The sequence below is a fragment of the Drosophila serrata genome, unplaced genomic scaffold (genome assembly GCF_035046125.1).
Source record: "Drosophila serrata isolate PLE 108 unplaced genomic scaffold, ASM3504612v1 contig_362, whole genome shotgun sequence".
In the NCBI taxonomy this organism is placed as follows: Eukaryota; Metazoa; Arthropoda; class Insecta; order Diptera; family Drosophilidae; genus Drosophila; species Drosophila serrata.
The window spans coordinates 183,563-204,070 of record NW_028257260.1 but is presented as its reverse complement, the minus strand read 5'-3'; the positions used below and the strand labels follow the sequence as shown (position 1 = coordinate 204,070).

Here is a 20,508-nt window from a genome sequence, read left to right as displayed (position 1 = left end):
TTAAAATCACTTTAAAGTAAATTTATGGGGTTTATTTCTTCTAAATGTGAGCTTATATTATAGACAAAAATAAATACACCTCTTAATTTTCTCTCTACGTATAATATACAAAGTTCCTTATAAGCTGTTATACTACATATTTTAAAAGTAGCTTTGAGTGTGTTGCTTCGTCACAGAATTCGTAAAATATTTCAAGCAATTACGTATTACTTTTAATATGGTATATCGGTTATTAGCTAATGACTTTCCTTGAGTTACAGCTATTTAGCACTCTCTAATATTTAAAACATGCCTGTGACGAAACAGACCCTTAGCTTAGATAAGAACATACTTTTCCCGAGGTTTCTAAAACCCTCCGGTAGTTCGTTTGGATCATCAGTCGGTTGCTGGAGTATCCGGTGGCTCCAACTTGACATCAGCGGATCAAGGCCTTCCCATGCCTACCATACCCGAGGGCGGCATATGTACGTTCGGCTGGCCCACTGTGGAGCCACCCTGTCCACCACTGCTGACCATGCCTCCGTGCAATGCCACATGCTTCCGATAGTTGGTGAATTGCTCCAGATACTGCTTCACCGTGTCCATTGGCTCATAGATATCATTATGCTTGGCATGTAGCTGCTGCTGACCCATCGCCGTCATAATCGTTTGAGTGGCGAAATATGTGGGAAACTCTTTGGCCACTCCGATGCCCAGGAAGCCCTGCAAAACCTCGCGTATCATCTCCCAGCAGTAGGCCAGAATAACACAAGGCTTGTACTCGATCTCAATGAGGATGCCCTGAAAGGAATCAATTAGAAAAGGCAGACATGAAATATAATGTAAGAGCATATGCCTTGAAGTGCTCCATCATTGTGACCGAGCCCAGTTTGATCACAAAGTCGCCGTACTCGAAGCGGGCGCCCCGCGACTCGATCTTCGTCTGCTTCTTGGACGTAAAAGTGTTGGTCATCTTGAGCATCAGCAGGTCAAAGATATTATCAGCCACGAGGGACACCTGCTTGCCGGTGCCATTATCAATGATAGAGAACGTGGACGCCGGATACTCCGAGTTGTGCAGCACATGCACTGCCCGTCCGGGTGCTCCATTGTGCGGCTGCGGTGTCGAGATGAATGTCTCGCAGTCGACCAAGAATTGGCCAGAGTGCGTGGCGCCCAGGGCGAGCAGCCGCTTGCCAAGCTGGTCGATTATGTGCGCTCCGGACTTGCCCTCGGGCAGTGGATATGGTTGCAGCACTGTCACGCCCATGCCTCAGTCTTCTTCAGTACGAAAATTAATAAACAAACCGATTTTATTTATTGCTCGAATGCGTGAGTGTGACCGTTCAACGAGTTTAGGCAAATGGCACAGACCGGCCGGGTATAGCGTTGCCAGAGTTTTCCAATGTAATGCTAAGATTCACGAGTCACGAAATGCAAAAACGCAGTTGTTCTTATCATTTTAAAACACAATTAAGTTAAAAACTAAAAACAAGGCATTTCCATCATTTAAAAACTATGTTTAGAACTATCGTTTCAAAAGCCACTCAAATAAAATCATCGATAGACATCGATAACACCAATACCGATAGTGTCATCCATGTTTTGACATCTCTAGCTTGTCAGAAGAAAAACGCCAGAAATTCTAGTCGCATTTGCTGATATTTTACTTAAATATACATATATATATATTTCAACACGACGTACATATTTAAAAAGTTAAGGACATGGCTGCGCCAATGCAACACGAGGACCTTTTGAAGCTCAAGGGCTTCATCGAGTTCGTGGACTCGAATCCGACGGTGCTGAACATGCCGCAGCTGCAGTTCGTGAAGGATTTCGTTGAGAAATTCGGTGGCACTGTGCCGGCGGGTGACTTCAAGATGCCCGACGCTTCTGCCGGAAGGTAAGTGCATATCCCGCTTGTGCTCCCATGTGGTACCTGAGTTTTTCCAATAACTAATTGTGTTTGTCTGCACAGCAAATGCCCCTTTGGCGGCGATGCTGGTGCAAAGGCCAAGAAGCCGGCTTCCCCCGGCTTTGAGGCCGAGAATAATGCTTCTGAGGACAGCGAGGAAGAGTCGCAGTCAGAGCCAGAGTCAGATGTGGAACTGGACATGGAGGGTGAGTAGAGTGCATTTGTGAAAAGCGGGCCAATCTTTTTTTTTTTTTTGCCGAGTCACATGGGCCAATAAGGGGTCATCACTTTTGCTTGCCTACATGAGTGTGTGTGTGTGCGTGTTTGTGTTTTTGTTTCTGGAAACATCGAAACACAGTAGGGTGGCTTCGTAACTAAATAGAAGTGCAAGGATATTAATTAGCTCTGATTTCAGCACTTACTCGATTAAGTTGTGGTTGTGGTGTATATTTTTCAAATGTTACACTCAGGTTGCAGGTGCTCGCATAGGATAAGAATGCTATTTGATAAGTATTTATGTAAATTACGGTTTTTTATGTTCCCTTGCAATTTCCACTTTAACCCAACCGCAAATATGATAACTCTACGACCGATTTCAATTAAATTAAACGAAAATATATATGTTTATGTAGTATATATGTGAATTTTCCGATATGTATGACAGCTAAATGATTTAGTCATTTAATTTTAATGCACATAGAAGCGTTTTTGAACGCAGTGAATGAGTCGGTCATTTACGACCATATAGAGTATATATATTCTTGATCAGCATCAACAGCCGAGTCGATCTAGCCATGTCCGTCTGTCCGTCAGTCCGTTTCTACGCAAACTAGTTCCTCAGTTTTAAAGGTATCTCAATGAAACTTTACAGTTAGTCTTTATAATTTCACTCGTACATAATTTGGAACGGGCCAGATCGGACGACTATATCATATAACTGCCATAGGAAATATCGTAAAATTTTTAGATAAAAAATTATAACTTTTTCAGTTTTCTACAGATTTACATCAAATTTGAGATAAAGCCATTTGGTATTAGTTTAGAATTTCGGTTTTATGACTATGTCATAAAGCTGTCATAGGAATGATGGGAAAAATTGCCAAAAAAAAAAAATATAACTTTTTCAGTTTTCAACAAAATTTCATTAAATTTCACATATAACCATTTTGTTTAAGTCTAAAATTTTGGATTTATTTTTAAGAAGGTCGGACGACTATATCATATAGCTGCCATAGGAAAGATCGGAAACATTTTAGAAAAAAAATTATAACTTTTTTAGTTCTCGACAGATTTATATCAAATTTGAGATAAAGCCATTTGGTGTTATTTCAGAATTTCGATTTTAATTTTATGAAAATCGGACTATTATATAATATAGCTGCCATACAAACGATAGTTAAAAATAGAGGAAAATGCAAAACTGTGATTGTAAAACTGTTATTATTATATGGGAAATATTGGGATAGGTTAATGAATTGAAAGCAGGCATAACTTAATTGATTTTTTTAACATAAATATATTAATATTGTTTTAATTCCTAGTGATCGAATTTCAATCTGGAAGTGTATACAAACTTCGGCGGGCCGAAGTTAGCTTCCTTTCTTTTTTTTTAAATAGTAAAAATATTTTGCATATGGACGTATGGTTATTGATTGATAAATTTTTATAAACGTTGGTAGCAGAAAAACTATAGAAAATAAACTTACAAATAACTACTTAAACTTTTGTCAAGGCGTTTAATAGGTCTATGCCTAAGCCAAACGATGGAACATTATTTATTCAAACTGTGATATTTATACCCTTGCAGGGTATTAAATTTTCAGTTAGAAGCCTAAAACGGTGTGAAGGAGTCATTTTCGACCTTATAAATCATATTTATTCTTGATCAGCATCAACAGACGAATCGATCTAGCCATGCCCGACAAAAATTGATTTTTTTCTCAAAAATCTTAAAATTTTATAAGGGATTACATCGTTAAAATTGTTGAAAAATTTATAAAAAATTTTAAAATTTTTAAGATATAAAATTTAGTATGCAGATTTATTAAGCTAACAAAAACTAACATAGAACAGCTTTCCGAATTAATATTAATGCTTTTTTGGCTAAGATATGAGTTTTTTAAACCTAGATTTTTCGAAAAAAAAACGTCATATAAAAATATTGATAACTATCGATTTAAAGAATGCGATTATTTAAGCATATTTATGATAGATTTTCGTCTGGACCCTATTATTCATTTGCAAACTGCAAGGGTATAACAATTTCGGCTTTCCAAAGTTAGTTTCAGTTCGTATTTTGTGGTAAAATAATTTGACAATATCAAAATCATATTGAAACAAGTTTCCTAGAATATTGTAATTTTCTAAGTAAGCGCCTCCATTTGTTGTCAATTTATTTTCTAACTTATCGTCTCGAAGTATACACAATTAACCACTTTTCCACGATTTCTCACCACTTTTTCTTTTTTATATGCAGGCGTAATCGAGGCGGACAGCGAGCCAGCACAGCCGATGGGGGACTCCGCCAAGGAGCCCACTGAGGAGGAGGTCGACCAGGCCGGCGATCTGCGTGCCCAGGCGGCATCCGCTTATGGCGAACAGAAGTTCGATGAGGCCATTGCCTTATACACCAAGGCCATCGAACTGAATCCAGGTAATGCTCTGTTCCATGCTAAGCGCGGCCAGGCTTTCCTCAAGCTGAAGAAGCCGAATGCCTGCATCCGGGACTGTGACAAGGCTCTGGAGCTGAACTGCGATTCGGCAGCTGCCTACAAGTTCAGGGGACGTGCTCGTCGCCTGCTGGGTGACTTTGAGCTGGCTGCCAAGGATTTGCGCCAGGCCTGCAAGCTGGACTTTGATGAGGAGGCCGATGAATGGCTGCGCGAGGTGACGCCCAATGCCAAAAAGATTGAGCAGCATCGTGTGAAGCAGGAACGCCGCCAGGCCGAGCGGAAGATCAAGGATCGTCAGCGGGCTCAGCGACGGGCACGCAAGGAGCAGGCCAAGCAGAGTGCCAATTCCGGTGGAGCCGGTGGCCCTGGAGGCTTCCCTGGTGGATTCCCTGGCGGTTTCCCAGGCGGCTCGTCATTCCCCGGTTTTCCAGGCGGAGCTGGCGGCGCTGGTGGAATGCCTGGTGGCATGCCCGGTATGCCTGGTGGCGTCGATATGGGTGACTTGCTGGGAGCCATGAAGGATCCAGAGGTGGCTGCTGCTATGCAGGTATGACTTTGATATATATATATATTGATACCTTTCGGAAGTTAGCTTCCTTTATTGTTTTACTATATACATATTAATCATATTTTCCCCCACAGGATATTCTGGCCAATCCAGCCAACATATCCAAGTATGTGTCGAATCCGAAGATCTTTAATCTGATCAAGAAGTTCGTTCCCAGCGGCGATCTCGGAGCTGCCTTTGGCCAGTCGGAGGCCAAAACTGGAGCCGAAGAGGCCAGCGAGCCGAAAACCAAGAAGAAGGACTCTGCCGATTTCTTCGACGATGGCTTGGATTAATCAATCATAACAATGAAACATATGGCGATGAAAATAAGTTAACAAAACATAACAACAGATAACAATACACACGACAAGAAGCAGTAGAGCGATACATAGAATTGAAAAAAAGGGAGACAGATGATACAACAAATAGATGAACAATGTGGAGACATAGCGAAGATGTAAACGGAAAGAAGGAATGAGAAAAAGCTGCTGCCTTAGAAAATTTTCCAGCACTTTCTCTTCAAAATATTATAAAAAAAACCAAAAAAAAGAAGAAAAAGAAAATGAAAAAAAAAAAAAACATTAAGAAAGACACTCAGATGCAAAATATTTCTCTACACAAATGAAGAAAACATTATTGCAACATTTTCCTAAAACACCTTTCATCATCAAATGTGAAAAAAAAAACGAAAACATGAACAATAAGTTTCCTTTCGGATAAAGGAAACGCAAAATGTTTCCTTATACTAAAACAACTAAAAAACAAATCAACTCGGTTAGGTGGTCAGTCGTGTTGAACTAAAGATCTATGAGAAACCAAAATAAAACAAAGAAAATAAAACTTTAAGTGTTAGCCTTAATTAACGGGAGGCTTAAAGACTACACATAACAAGATCGAAAGCCATATGCAAAACACAGCAAAGAACATAATTTGTTTCAACAAAATTGTACTGAGTAGGATTTTGAGTAATGATAACGAATAATTGTACTAAGCAAATGCATTTAACCATCCGATAAATGAAAAAAGAACACGCCCACGAATCACTTACTCATTCACAGTCATACAAAACAAACATATATATCCATGTAAAACATTCATTCAACCAGTGATCAAAACGGAATTAATAATAAACGAGAATCCGAAGTGCTAATGGTGTCTTCCTTTTTGTGCCCACCTTGCTTTTATCTGCAAATGGGGTCACTGTTTAAAAATATTCAACCAATTTAATTGTCATTGTGCCCATCCCTTGGAGAAACTGTAATTCCGATCCAAATACATCATGGAGACCAGGTGAGTTATTTATTTATATTTTATATGCATTTTTTTGACTATTCAAAGTTTAAAAATTTCATAACTAAGGCAAAAAATTATTCATTTTGATTTGGAAAGCTTTTCTATGTTAGTTTTTAGTAGGTTAATAAATCTGCATACTTAATTTGAAATTAGAAAAAAAAAACATTTTATTTTTGTCAATTTTTCGAAATTTTTAACCATGTAACCCCTTTTAAAATTTTTGTTTTCTCTTCAAGATGTCTAGATAGACTCTGCTGTTAATGCTGATCAAGAATATATATTCCTTATGGGGTCGGAAATGGCTCCTTCACTGATTAAAATTATAGTTTCCTCTGCAAGATTCTTGAAATCGAAATTTTTATTTAATATAGGGTTGGAAATTACTCTTTTAACGCGTTTCAAGTTTCTGATTAAAATTATAAAACCGTGGAAGGGTATAAAAATTAAAAAAAAAAAAAAAAATATTATGTTAAGTCAGTAAAACATAGAAAATGAAGAAGCGGCTTAGAAGAAATATTTTTAGTTAAGTAAACAAACCATGAGAAATGAACACAATATTCCTGGTCTGTCCGATAGCTGAACAACCGATTAATTTCCTTCAATTTTTAAGTAAGCGAGACTTAGAAGGAACATCTTCACTTGCTCAGTAAAGTGAATAACTTTATTTTGTTCACTCACAGGAAATGAACAAAATGAAGAAAATGTTCCTGGTCCGTCCGAGAGTTACCCAGCCAATTCATTTCTTTTCATTTTTTTAGTGAGCGAAACCAAGCTGTTGGTCATATTTAACAGCTGCGATAATATTATTTAAATACTACTTGTGCATTTTTTAGATTACAAATTAATCACTTAAAATTCAAACAATGTGGGACTCATTTAGTATTTTTTTTACTTTTTATGATCACAAGAGGTCCAGAGTTTTGGACAGAAATGTTTTGATTTGATGCCAAAGCTATAAATTGTCGGTTACTCACGATGAGCAAAGGCAAATTTGCACAATTTGCATTTGTTCTAAGGTTCTGCCCGAAGGCGATCCGCATTGCTTTTGCATTACGTTTCCAACTAAAAGTGGTTTGTTGTTGTTGTTTAATGTTATTAATACTGATAACTAACACCCACCCACCCACTCTGGAGGTAGTTCACTCTCAGATCTTCTCCTATCATTCATGGTCAGCGTCTTTTCCTTGAACTAACACTTTGCATTACTCATCATCGACCTTAATTGAGAATAAATTAAAAATAATACATTCAGGGAAGAGTTCAAATATGTAATAATTGAATTATATAGCAACTTATTTATTTATTTTTATAAAACCTTATAAATTGTAGAACATTCGAAGTTCTCTACTTTATTCTCAACTCAAAATTAGTGTTGCTTAAGCTAAGCTTTCTGGCTTGCTCTCAATAAGAATTTCTAACTGTACTTCCTATATGTATATAGTTTTAATATAAACTTAAAGTTCCCTCTCTTAAGGCGTTATCTGCGACGACGCCGGCTGCGGTGAGTCAGAAGAAAAGTTTGATGAGTTCAACCGATAAATTCCTTTCTTTTTAATTGCGAATTCTGGGTGGGAGGGAGTGAGTGGGCGGGTTTGGTAGAAGGACGTTTGGGGGGCGTGGTTAAGGCCAAGTTGCACTTGAAGAGCATTACAAATATTAAGGCTGTCGGCTTCGGGTCCGTCCCCGTCTCTGGGCTGCGTCCCTCGCCGGATGACATCATGACGTCAGGGTACATTTATACCGAACGATAGCCAGTCAATTCAGCGCGGTCGCCGCCTTTCAGCAAAAGCACGTCGCAACTTGTTGGCGTTTTTACTTGCCTTGCAGAGTACCGTGCACCAAAGGTAGGGTAGTCTCGGCCATGTCAATCATTTTAAGAATTCTCAGTTATCGTAGAAATAGTTCTTTCTAAAGATGTTTGTTAAACAGTGATACTTATAATCTAATAATAATGATATAAAAATATATTATATAATATATATTATAATAAAAAATATTATTTGTGTACACTTGCAGTGCATTCTATTATTAGTAAAAGACTTGGAACGTAGTAAAAGATAATTTTCCAATTCTATAAATTATATATATTTATAAATTCGTGATCAAAATCAATACCATGATACATCCAAATGATTATTTCGAAAAGCTTAAATCTCTATGACTTTGAAAACTGATTGATACTATTTTCAATTGAATTTGTAGATTGTAATCGTTCAGTATTACTTATACAGTGCAGGCAAAGCGGAAAAGAAAAAAATTAGGAGGAATAGAAAACTAATTTCATACTTAAAGCGAGGATAAAACTAATCGGTTTTGATTACATTTTTAAAACCACCTGTTCCCCCCCCCCCGTCATATTACCCTTCATTTCGGAAAGCTTTCCAGGGTGTCAGCCCGTCGAATTGCAGTAACCCCATAGCTTTGCAAAGACCTTCTGCGCTACCGTTTTGTTTTTGTTTTCGTTCGCCTCTGCCGCCGTCGACTGCTCTGTCGGCGTGCTAGCAAAAAGGCAAAGCAGCTTTTGCTTTTCAGTTTTCGGTTTCAGTTTCGTTTTCAACGTGCCCGCGAAAAGACGCAAAAAATTAAAAGCTAACACTCTCAGCTACTACCAGTTGGTCATATCCTACGCTGATTTTTAAAAACACACAAAAAAAAGTAAGAGCCACACACACACATCGAGTGCTATATAGATATAGAATTCACTGGGACTATATATGAACATGTATATATTTTTGTTCGTTTTTTTGTTTTGTTTTTGTATACTATTTGAAGGAGAGGAGCCGCCCGTGAGAAAAGCATTTTTGGGGGAATTGCGAATCCCCCCTTGGCCAGTCGTGTCCATAAATGTTATTTTTCATTTAAGTATTTCCACATTAAAATGCATTATTATGGGACGTGATGATATCATTGCTTCCAGTGAGTGACCCAAAAAAAACACAGAAAACAAAATGCAAGGGCAAATAGGAGAATTCCCCCTTAAATTGGGGAGAGAGCATTTCCTGTTGAACAAGAACATAGTTTAATTAGAGTGATTTTGAGATAGACGGCGGCACCTTCCAGTCTTCCCTTTCATCTTGAAGAATTCAAAGGCTGTTTTTTTCTTGGACACCCGAACCCTCCTCCTCTCTTAACTTTACAAACTAGGCCCAGAGAGACAACCTGTTGCCATGAATATTTTTGGCATGATATCATAAGTTTAGAACCATTCCCCGTTCCCTCCCTCGATTCAACAGGCGGAAATCCGCCGCCTAATCAACATACAAGACTGATTTTGTTAAAAACAAAAAGAAAATAATGTCGCACATGGTTCTTTTTACCAAGTTGCTTTGTGTTTTGGTTTTCAAATTCCGAAATTCTTTAGGGGCACACCCCTTTGGTATTTTTTTTATACAAACTTTACTGAATTCTAATGAGCATCATCATCGCCTACATCATCATCATCATGATATATATTCATCATGGTCGGGGTCTGGGGGTTGGGGTGTCTGTAAGTTATTGCGTCACTCGATGGCGTCATCGACTTGAGTAATGCGACGCCGATTTGCGATTTGCGATTTGCAGCGAACAGAAGCCACTTGAGGAAGGTCTTTTAGTCCTATCAAAATCAAGATCTTAAGATGCTTGGTATTAATTACAAAATATTTGGGGGAAAATTAAGAAGAAAGGGGTTTATTAACCTTTTGCACTGAGATTCTTAAACATTTCTATTTTTATGATTTATCTAAAGCTAACAATTAATTTTAAACTAAGAGCTGACTTAGGGTTAAGAACTATAACTATAGGGTATATAACTATTCTTGGAGGGCATTATAATTTCAGTAAGAAGCTTAAAACGCTTTGAAGGAATCATTTCCGACCCTATAAAACATATATATTCCTGATCAGCATCAACAGACGAATCGTTTTAGCCATCTCCGACAGAAAGCTAATTTTTGTAATTTTTTGCAAATTTTATAAGGGGTTACCCCCGTTATCGTTAAAATTTTGAAAAAAAACATCGAAAAAATTTGATTTTTTTTTAAATTTAAAATTGAGTACGCAGATTTGTTTTCCCAATAAAAACTAACATGTAAAAGCTTTCTGAATTTAAATCAATTATTTTTCGACTTTGTTATGAGTTTTGACTTTGATTTTTCGAAAATATCATATAAAAATATCAATAAATATAAATTTAAAGAATGCCAATATTTTAAGCTTACTTAAGATCGATTTCCCATTTGATCTTATAATTTCATTTTAAACTGCAAATTTATTTTAACTTCGACTAACCAAAGTTGGTTTCCTTGTTAAAATGGTTCTCAGAGTGTTTTAATATTTTAAATTCGAATTAATACCAGATTTCCTATGAAGATTGTTTCAATATTAATATCTTTGCTTTCATTTAAAAATTAAACTTTAATTATTTCTTGTTTTGTTTTCAGTAAAGTTTCAGTTTTTAGTAAAGAAATTTAAAGAATATTAAAGTAATTTATTGTTGTATTGAATCAATTTGAATTTAAATAATTACAGTATATAAATATATACTTAAAAAGTCCAAGCTTTATACAAGACAGAAATAAATTTCTAAATAAATATAGACCTTTAAAAGTAATTAAAGAATTCTTTACTTCGCTTACTTTGTTCTTTTTAAAACACACTCTCGCAGCCTTTAGATTAAAAGAAATTGACGTGTGTTTGTTTATTTTATTTTAAGTTAAACAATTAATACCAACTCACAGAAACTATACATTCTGGATCTGTATCTGTATCTGGAAGATGTGATTTATTTACTTAACAGCTCTAAGAGCTACGAAGTTCGTTCTACGAATTGGTTTTCTGTTTTTGGTTGTTTGTTTACGTTTTTGTTTATTATATATTTATTTTTTGTTACCCTTGGCAGAGTATTATAATTTAAGTTAGAAGTTTAAAACGCAATGAAGAAGTTGCTTTTGACCCTATAAATTATATTTTATTAATGCACTTTTGATTTAGTTATGATCTTTTTCCGATTCCATCTCAAGATCCTTTTATAAACAGCAAGGAAATAGCTTACCTTCTAGTTTTTATATATGGTAAAAAGGTAATAACTTGATTAAATACTTATAAGGTTATCTAAGTGAGCATTGTTTAGAAGGAACTCTTCTTTAAATTCCTTGATGATCGATAAATTCTTGAATTCCAAATCACTCTCTTGAAAAAGGGAAAAACTAAGAACATCTGGAATCTGCGAAATGGACATATGTATGTCCCGCCCTCTGGCCACTATATATATGTTTATATATTATACATATATCGCCCCTCTGCTCCACAGATGTTCAAGTGTGTGCCCCAATTTTTTTTTGTTTTTTTTTTTGGGGTTTGGCTTTTCTCAAGCTTTTCCAACGAACAACAGGCGGCAGCAGACCATAAAGTTCATGACGTTATATTTATCCGCCTCCATTCGGGCGATTTATCTGCTGTATTCTCTGTGCGGGTGTGCTTTCGGTCAAGTAAATAGAATTTTCCGATTTTCCGATTTTCCCGGCTCCTCCACTATGCGCCATGGATGCTTCAATAACTTTTGGCGTTCGGCTTTTGGCTTTTTGGCGCTTTTTCGTCCGCGAGGCCGGCAATGAAAATTATTTTAAAATTAGACAAAAACGCAAAAATATCCAAAACAAAATAGATGGCAAGAAATACACACACACACACACACACAATGGGCGGGGGTCGTTCGATCTGTAACAGCTGGCCAAGGAAAGCATCGAAATTGGATTCATATTTGCTATTTTTGAAATGTAACTATCACCGCAGGGCTGTGTCATAGGAAACGTAAGAGAAACCCAAATGAGTCACAAGCCAGTCATAAAGTTAGCCAAGATAACAGAGGTTTTATTTGTTACCTTTTAAATATTAGTCTAATATAATAGCTTCCTTTTAGATTCCCCCACCTTTTGATACTCCAAAGAGAACCACCGAAATCCAGCCAAGATGTCGCACTCCGTGACCATTACACGCACCACCACCAGCACCACCAACACCTCCTATATTGTTCTGAACACTGGCTACCTGAAGACCTTCCCTGGCATCCTTAAGCTGTTCGAGCTGGTAAGTACCACCTACAATTATCTATACAAGTACTGTATTTATAATCAATATATTTTGTGTAGATCATTGGTGCGGCCATCGTGGGTATTTTGGCGTACAACTATCAGGGATATCGCCATTATTACAGTTCCGGACAGCAGGATCTGTTCCATTATCTGATGGCCACCACTTTTATGATAGGGACCTTTTGTCTCCTACTCGCCTGTCTCACGTCGCTGAGTACGGGTGGAATTATAGCAAAGACGATCTATGTGAGTATAGCCTAATGATATCATAATGAAATTATCGTACAATGTTATATATCGAATTTGTAAGTATTGATAAATTTTGCAGTTGAAATTTAAGTATAGATAATATCGAAATATATTTATATAAAAGATATTCATAGGGTAAAGTATAGATATTATCGATAAATATTGATATATTTACTTATTTTTACTTATTTGTATCTTTTGCCTATTATATTGGTCTGATAAATCAAAAAGAATATCTTTGATAATTTAGTAAACAACAAGACTATCAATTAATATTATTTTCTTATTTTTGTGAGTTTTTAATTTTTTGTTGCATAGAAATATAATTAAAATATCAATGTATAGCACATATGTATATTGAAACATTAAGTTATAGATTTAAATATCGATTTTCATGATTAATAACTATAAAATTGTAAAATTGCCCACAATTTTTACATATACAAAAAAATCTAGTACAAACTTATAAAGATATTGATTTATATCTATGGCTGGGTAATCTAACGCAGTCTTTGAATCAATATTTATTAAAATTTTTATATGACTATATTTTTTGACAAATCAAAATTTATAAAACTCATAACTCAGCCAAAAAAGCCTTAATATTACTTCGGAAAGCTGTTCTATGTTAGTTTTTGTTAGGTTAATAAATCGGCATACTAAATTTAATATCTTCAAAAATTCTAATTTTTTATCAATTTTTGAAATTTTTAACGATGTAAAAAAAAAAATAAAATAAAATTTTGAAATTTTTGAAAAAAAAAAAATCTTTGTCGAACATGGCTAGATCGATGCGTCTGTTGATGCTGATCAATAATATATATGATTTATAGGGTCGGAAATGACTCCTTCACACAGTTTTAGGCTTCTAACTGAAATTATAATACCCTGCAAGCGGTATAAATATTCGAAAACATTTATTTCTTTATCTACTTTCCCGTAATATTGGTCTCATAAATGAAAAAAATATAGATTTATTGCACATACATGTGTCTATCGCGTCATTAAATCTAATTATTGGGTTTCAAATATCGAGATATATATAAATTGATAATTTCTGAGTTTAAACCAAACCTAAATTCTTACAGGAGCTGATCTATCACAGCGTGGCCGCAATCTTGTATCTGGCTTCTTCCACCTGCCTGCTGATCCGGTTGCGTGACGTCAAGCACGATGCTTATATGGTGGCCGGTGTCCTGGGCCTGGTTAATGCCGTTCTCTACTTCATCAGTGCCTTCCTGGCCCACCGGTCCTACCGCGGCATCTAGGCCATCTAAGGCATCCAATACCCACCGCCCACTCGGAATCTCCCAGCCCCTCAGCGAGTGTTCAAGTGAAATCTGCAATCTCGAAGCATTTGCCCTTCCATCTTATGTCCATATAAGCATCCACCCGCACCGATCGGGAGCCATAACGCAGAGGATTCTGGAGCCAGCAGCCATGATCGAGGGGGACAGATGCACAAAAAGTGGCAGCCAAGGGGAGGAATCTTTGTTGTACTGTGAAATGTTTTTTGGCGGTAGTTACCCTTACTCTTACTTATACACTGATATATACACATTTTTTTTTGTCTCACTTTATTTTATACCGAACAGATTGTCATGTATTTCGAATAAAGATGTGTGTCTATATGTTTTTCTATAAGGGTGTTTGTGTATGTCGTGAAATAACCACATTTTTCAACAACAATATAGGTTGAAGTAAAGTTTTTGGCTACAACAACCACCAAAATGATGTACAACAACAACCGTTGAATTTGAATTTAAATCTAATTGCGCTACCCGCCATATGAGTTAACTGCCAAATTTGAATTTGAATTTAAATATTCGATCAGTTGGCGCCACGTAAGTAAATCGATAAGTTTCGATGACGATAAGTGCCTAAAATACAAGTTTACGACCTGGTCACACTACCAAATTTTTCATATTTTTCGAATTGCCTACTTTTAGGGGCACGGTGTAGCATACTTTTAGGGTGTACAATGAATTTGCAGAAAATTAAAGTTGCTTGCTGCTGCTTTCTGTTCGCCTGGTATTTCAGGTCGAAAATTAAGCGACATCGAGCGCATCGAAGGCTTGGTTTTGCAACACACAACCGCACGATTTACACAGTATGCACAACACACAACCGCACGATGTACACAGTATGTACAACAACAACATCAATTACAACAACAACAACAAAAATTACAACAACAACAAAAATTACAACAACAAAAATTACAACAACAACAACAAAAATTACAACAACAAAATTACAAAAACAACAAAAATTACAACATCAAGAATTACAACAACAACAAAAATTACAACAACAACAATAACAAAAACTACAAAAACAAGAACAACAAAAATAACAAATTTGAATTTTAATATAAATTATCGTTCAGCACCCCAGCAAAACCCAAAAAATAGTTAAAACAGGTGTTATTTTTGTGTGTTTTTATTATATATTTTAAATTAGTTATTTATATATAAAATAATTACTATATAATATAATATAATATAAAATAGAATATGCATCTTAATATTCTCTCTAAACACAAGAAATTAATTGAAATTGCTAAGAAATAAAATACACTTTTCGACCTTCTGGCGCAGAGCTCTCTAATTATTATACTCGTATGTGAAAAGCAATCCATTTAACTACTAAAATACATAATATAGTAAACATAAAAACGTGGTTTAGGTGTTACAAAAAAAAAAAATAATAATAGTAATTAAGAGAAGTACACGCAAGTATTAAGTAAAAAAGAGAAAGGTAATAATCGATTAATCGATACATTAAGCATTTCTATTAAAGTAAATGATTAATAAAAAAAAAGACTGCATGTAATTATATATGCGCTGCTGCTGGCTGCTTTTTTTTGCTTTCTGCAAAATATTTAATGCATTTAGCATTCTGGAAATATATACAAAAACCGACTTAAAAACGAAGAAAACTGGGGGGCTGAGCTGGGGGCTCGGGATTCGGAATGGGATTGGGCTGGGATTAGGATAAGGCTTAGTGGAAAGAGGAAATCTACGCAATTGGTGCATTATGATCAATGCGTGTATGTAGTTTCATCTATGTAATGTTATTTAATGTATCCTAGGCATCAGTATGCAACGATTTGAACGATTTGAACGATTTGAACACACACATTGAGACACAACACGTATTAACAAATTTAGCTTGACTTTTTTTTGTAACAACATTCTCTAAATACCCTTTCCAGGCGAAACAACATTTGTTATATATGATCGATCGACTGATTGATTGATTGATTGATTGACTGATACGATTAACAATAGCGATATTCTCAACTCAACTCTTATGCACAAGTTCGTATTATTTTTGTTTTTGGTACATATATGTATATGCTACGACGTATGTATTCATGTTGTATATATTCTATTAATCTTTAAATTTAATATTTTTTTAAATTATTAAATTGTATAATTTATGCTAAGGCCAGTCCTCTGAGCCAAGAAATTGACATTTATATATATTATATATTCGTTGAAACAATTGAACTCTACTCAGCTGTTGTCGCATAACACAAACATGGATGATATGTGGGGTATGTCCAAAAGACCTTTTAATAACAAAATGAGTAACGCTCTCTTATTGGCATATAACGATATCCCTCGTATGCACACATATTCTTAAGGATTCTAGATCTGTACGTACATATACGCACTTTTTGGACGCTTGAAGCGCTTTCCATTTTTTCGATTTTTACGCAGAAAAATCACTTGCATATTACAAAATTCAAATCTATGAGCGTTACGCATATTGTTATTATGAAGTCTTTGGTATGTCTACCGATCTTCCGAATCCTACCATACTCCTTAAACTCACTACTCTTTTTCCTTTCGCTAAACTTTTCTCATTTGTTTCCCCTTGACTTTAGCTAACTTGTTTTTTTTTTTTACGGGGGTTTCCTTCTAGTGTGTGTTGCGTGTGCTAGTGTGTGTGTGTGTGTTGTATATGTGGTGGTGGGTGGGGTTCCTGGTTGATAAGTTGCCATTTCGAACATTAACTAAACTAAGCTCAAATCAATATCAATGCATCCTCATCCTCGCTCCACATCCACTTCCATTTCCATCCCCTTAGCCACGTCTCCATCGAGCTATAGCTGCAGCACCAGCTTTTCCGTTTCTGTTTCCTTTCCGTTTCCGTTTCCTTTTCCGTTTCGCTATCCAATTCGCCACTTGCCCACGTAGTGATCCTGCAGTCGCCACTCCTCCGTTGCCAACGAGCGGCATTGTTGGTGGTGATTGTGGTGGTGGTTGTGGTGGTGGTTGTAGTGGGCGTGGCCGGGACTGGTGGTTACATGCAGCAAAGGAAGCGATGAAAGAAACTCTTGGCATTGCGGCTGGCCCGGCTGGCCCTTAGCTAACAGATGATACCCTGATCCAGACTCAGGTTGTTGGTGGCGGCCACAGCGGCGGCATTCTTGGCTGCAATGACCACATGATGATGGTGATGGTGGTGGTGGTGATGCATATGATGATGATGCAGTAAATGGGCAGCGGTCGCACTGGAAGATTTCCCTGAACTGCACCCAGAGTTGGAGTTGGAGTTGGTGTTGGTGTTGGAGCTGGAGGCGGTTGCGGTTGCGGTGGCTGTTGGGGCGGCAGTGTTGCTGGCGGGCGCTGGGCTGCTGCCCAACCGCTGGCTATGGATCAGCAGGGTGGCGGTGCTGCTGTTGGTGGTGGCGGTTGGACTGCTGCCAGGACTTGGGCTCGGACTTGGGCTTGGCTGCTTCTTGAACACCGCCGTGGTCAGGGGCTCCGAGGCCCTACGTAGGCAGTTCATTCTGGTCGACGTTGGCGTCGTCGTGATCGGTGAATTGCAGCCGCTGCCACTGCCGATGTTTCGCCGATTGGAGGAGTCTTCCTCCAGTTGGAACTTCTTGACCAATGCCTTCACGGATGTCGCCGAACCATTCGATTCGCTGGATGGCGTCTTGCGAATCACCTTGGGTGTGGTGGGCGCGTCGGGAAAGAGCGTTAGCGTGGCCACCACTGTGGCCTCTTCCATGCCATTGGTGCTGGAGTTTAGCTGGATGCTGGCCACTGGCGGTTTCTTCATAAACGTGGCCGTATATGTGTTCTCCTTGTCCGAATCGGAAGCTCGACGCGTCGGTGTCACAATTTGTGTGGGCTTGTGAGCGTGACTGTGACTGAGAGCATGACTGTGACTGTGACTGTGGCTATTGGTGTTGCTGCTCAGCGTGTGAATGGCCGTGGTCGTGGTTATGGTGTTCGTCTCCGACGTGGGACTGCTTAGGAGCTGCAGCTTGCTGGTGGCTATGGGGATCTTGGAAATGCTGCCGCTGCTATTGGCTCGATGATGGCCATTGTGCGTTGATTTGATGCTGCCATTGCTCAGGAGCTTTGGCTGGTTCGGATGCTGCTGCTGCTGCTGCTGTTGCTGCTGCTGTTGTTGTAGTTGCTGCGGCTGTTGCTGTTGCTCCTTTTCCGGCTCCGGCACGGTTTGCTCCTCCTTCACAGGCTCGTTATCAGCTTCGTCTTCAACTTTATTGTCGTCGTGTTCATCGTCGTCGTCGTCGTCGTCCTCTTCCTCCTCCTCTTCATCTTCCTCCTCCTCGGCATAGCTTTGTGGCTGCAGATAGATCTGTCTGTCCAGAGAGCAGTCGTCCTTTAGCCAGGCATGCTCCAGGCAGCCGGCTGCACTCATGCGATCGCTGCAAATATCAAATATAGATTAGAATCATGTCCGTTCTTTGATGACCTTTTCACTCACTTTGGCTTAATTCGCAATGCGCGACGTATAAAGTCGATGGCCACCGGCGAGACGCCGCCGAAGAGGTTGTCCGGAAAGGTGAGGGCACATTGCGAGATGTTGAGGAAGGTCTCCTGTTTGGTATCGCCGCCAAAGGGCGAGAATCCGGAGAGCAGCACATAGGTGAGGACGCCCACTGACCAAATGTCCGTTAGCAGGGAAAGCGGCTCGTATTGGAGCACCTCGGGGGCCACGTAATCGGGTGTGCCAGCCATTTCCCGCACGTTGATGCCCTCGCAGACCACTCGCGAGATACCAAAGTCGCACAGCTTTAGGCCATCTATAAGGGAGAGCAGAATAAATTGAAGGATTATGACAATTGCATGGGTCAAACTCAATAAGCTCACCTTCTACACGCTCGCCGGCGAGCAGGATGTTCTGTGGCTTGAGGTCCAGATGTGCAATGGAACGATCGTGCAGGAACTTCAGGGCCTTGAGCACTTCCCGCATGCAGTGGCGGCCCTGCGCCTCCGTCAGGCACTCCTCATTGTCCAGGATTGTCTGCAGCTCGCCACCAGTGGCCCTGCAAAAGAAATGAAAGGTTAAATATAAGTATATTAGATATTAATATTAAAAGCTGTCCACTTACAGCTCCAGCAGGAGTGCTGTGTCCGAGCGCGTCTCATGGACGGCATTGAGGTTGACGATGTTGTCCTCGCCTGCACATAGCATCAGCACCGCGATCTCATGCTTGATCTCCTTGTCACTGCTCTGCGCCCGGCGCCTTCTCTTCAGGAACTTGGCCGCAAAGTGTGAGCCCGTGTTCTTGTGGATGGCGCGGCGAACGGCGGCGAATTTGCCCCTGCAAATAAGATAGAGATATAAAATTAGTTTGTGATCTTCATATTCGTATCTGTGGTCGGTTTTCATTCATAAAATTAGGAGAGAGTTGAGTTGCGGCGGGAGTTCGGAACTGGAAACACCGGGAACTTTAATTAAAAGTTTAAGTTCTTTAAAAAACCATTTTGTGACTTGTTTTGAAAATCTTATTAAATTATAAATATAGTTCTATCTTTAACAAAAATATTGATATATCCAGAGACAGTTTGATATCATATATCATAACAAATATACCGCGCTTCTATCATAATCAACCAAGAGAGAAAGCTTATTTGGGGAACCCGATATTTCTATATCCTTGCAGTGAAAAACAATCATAATATTATATATAATAATGTATATATTATAAAATTATAATATGTAACAGCAGCGAATAGCTTACTCTTGCCCTCTCTTTCTGTATGCCTCTGTTAGCCTCTGCGTCTCGCTCTCTCCCTTGCTCACAATAACATTTGGTATGCCTGCCTCCCTCTGTTGCAGCGCTGTAGAGATGCTCTATCTCTCTCTGTTGCAGCTACAGAGGTAGCTCTTTCCCTCTCGCTCTCTTTCTCTGTTATCTCTGATCGGGAAGTATAAATAGAGGCGCTTCGATCGCCGCGACCTCAGTCTGTCCTAGGGGTACCTAGTGTTAACATCGATGGTGATAGTGAAAGTGATTACCCTTCAACCTCAAATGACGTGGCCAATGCAATGCATCCGGATCGCCAAGAAGAAGCACATCTATATAATAAGATGACACTTAAATAACTAACCAGGAATATAACTCCTCACCGGAAGGAACTAAGCCATGATGAAAGATGACGTGTCCCATACTTCGGTAAGTCTTTACTTTGATCTTTTTATCATATAAGTATATATAGATAATATAGGCGAGATCATGTGCTAGCTATGAATTTATTTTCCGATTAATTTCCTTATAACCATGGACCCCATTACTTAATTTTAACTTAAAGTTAACAGCCTAACTTAATTATAATTATGATGATACCGTTGTAAGGTACAATAATTTCAGTTCAGAAGCTTGCAACGCTGTGAATGAATGAATGAATGAAAGACCATTTCCGATCATATAAAGAATATATATTCTTGATCCTTCTGTCCGTCTGTCCGTTTCTCCGCTATTTGAAGCTATTTGAATTTATT

The 20,508-nt window shown here is 38.3% G+C and overlaps 4 protein-coding genes across 8 annotated transcripts in view; 2 read left to right on the top strand and 2 right to left on the bottom strand.

Moving 5' to 3' along the window:
* MED20 (Mediator complex subunit 20) lies at positions 1-1,359 on the bottom strand. Its single transcript, XM_020951453.2, has 2 exons — positions 836-1,359; positions 1-780 (listed from the first exon to the last, which is right to left on the bottom strand). The coding sequence occupies exons 1-2, from the start codon at positions 1,247-1,249 to the stop codon at positions 424-426; spliced, it is 771 nt and encodes a 256-aa protein (XP_020807112.2). The 5' UTR covers positions 1,250-1,359; the 3' UTR covers positions 1-423.
* Positions 1,360-1,560: 201 nt separating this feature from the next.
* Positions 1,561-6,269, top strand: LOC110183236 (hsc70-interacting protein 1-like). Its single transcript, XM_020951452.2, has 4 exons — positions 1,561-1,885; positions 1,961-2,103; positions 4,374-5,116; positions 5,212-6,269. Exons 1-4 carry the CDS (start codon positions 1,707-1,709, stop codon positions 5,410-5,412), a joined length of 1,266 nt encoding a protein of 421 aa, XP_020807111.1. The 5' UTR covers positions 1,561-1,706; the 3' UTR covers positions 5,413-6,269.
* A 1-nt stretch (position 6,270) lies between these two features.
* LOC110183238 (uncharacterized) lies at positions 6,271-14,373 on the top strand. Of its 3 annotated transcripts, none has more exons than XM_086838979.1 (4): positions 6,271-6,409; positions 12,301-12,478; positions 12,541-12,729; positions 13,821-14,373. In XM_086838979.1, the coding sequence occupies exons 2-4, from the start codon at positions 12,362-12,364 to the stop codon at positions 13,998-14,000; spliced, it is 486 nt and encodes a 161-aa protein (XP_086695105.1). In that variant the 5' UTR covers positions 6,271-6,409; positions 12,301-12,361; the 3' UTR covers positions 14,001-14,373. The 3 variants fall into 3 exon arrangements, with proteins under 3 accessions (XP_086695105.1, XP_086695104.1, XP_086695103.1); XM_086838978.1 differs by lacking the exon at positions 6,271-6,409 and adding an exon at positions 8,915-9,067; XM_086838977.1 differs by lacking the exon at positions 6,271-6,409 and adding an exon at positions 8,931-9,067 and having other exon boundaries at positions 12,312-12,478.
* A 785-nt stretch (positions 14,374-15,158) lies between these two features.
* Positions 15,159-20,508, bottom strand: part of Drak (Death-associated protein kinase related) — a 62,719-nt gene continuing 57,369 nt past the window's right edge. For all 3 annotated transcript variants that reach the window (XM_020951445.2, XM_086838976.1, XM_086838975.1), the window contains exons 3-6: positions 19,115-19,327; positions 18,873-19,048; positions 18,487-18,805; positions 15,159-18,427 (exon numbers count right to left, since the gene is read on the bottom strand). In XM_020951445.2, the coding sequence (XP_020807104.2) occupies positions 17,113-18,427; positions 18,487-18,805; positions 18,873-19,048; positions 19,115-19,327 (2,023 nt within the window). In that variant the 3' untranslated portion in view covers positions 15,159-17,112. The remainder of the gene's footprint in view (positions 18,428-18,486; positions 18,806-18,872; positions 19,049-19,114; positions 19,328-20,508) is intronic.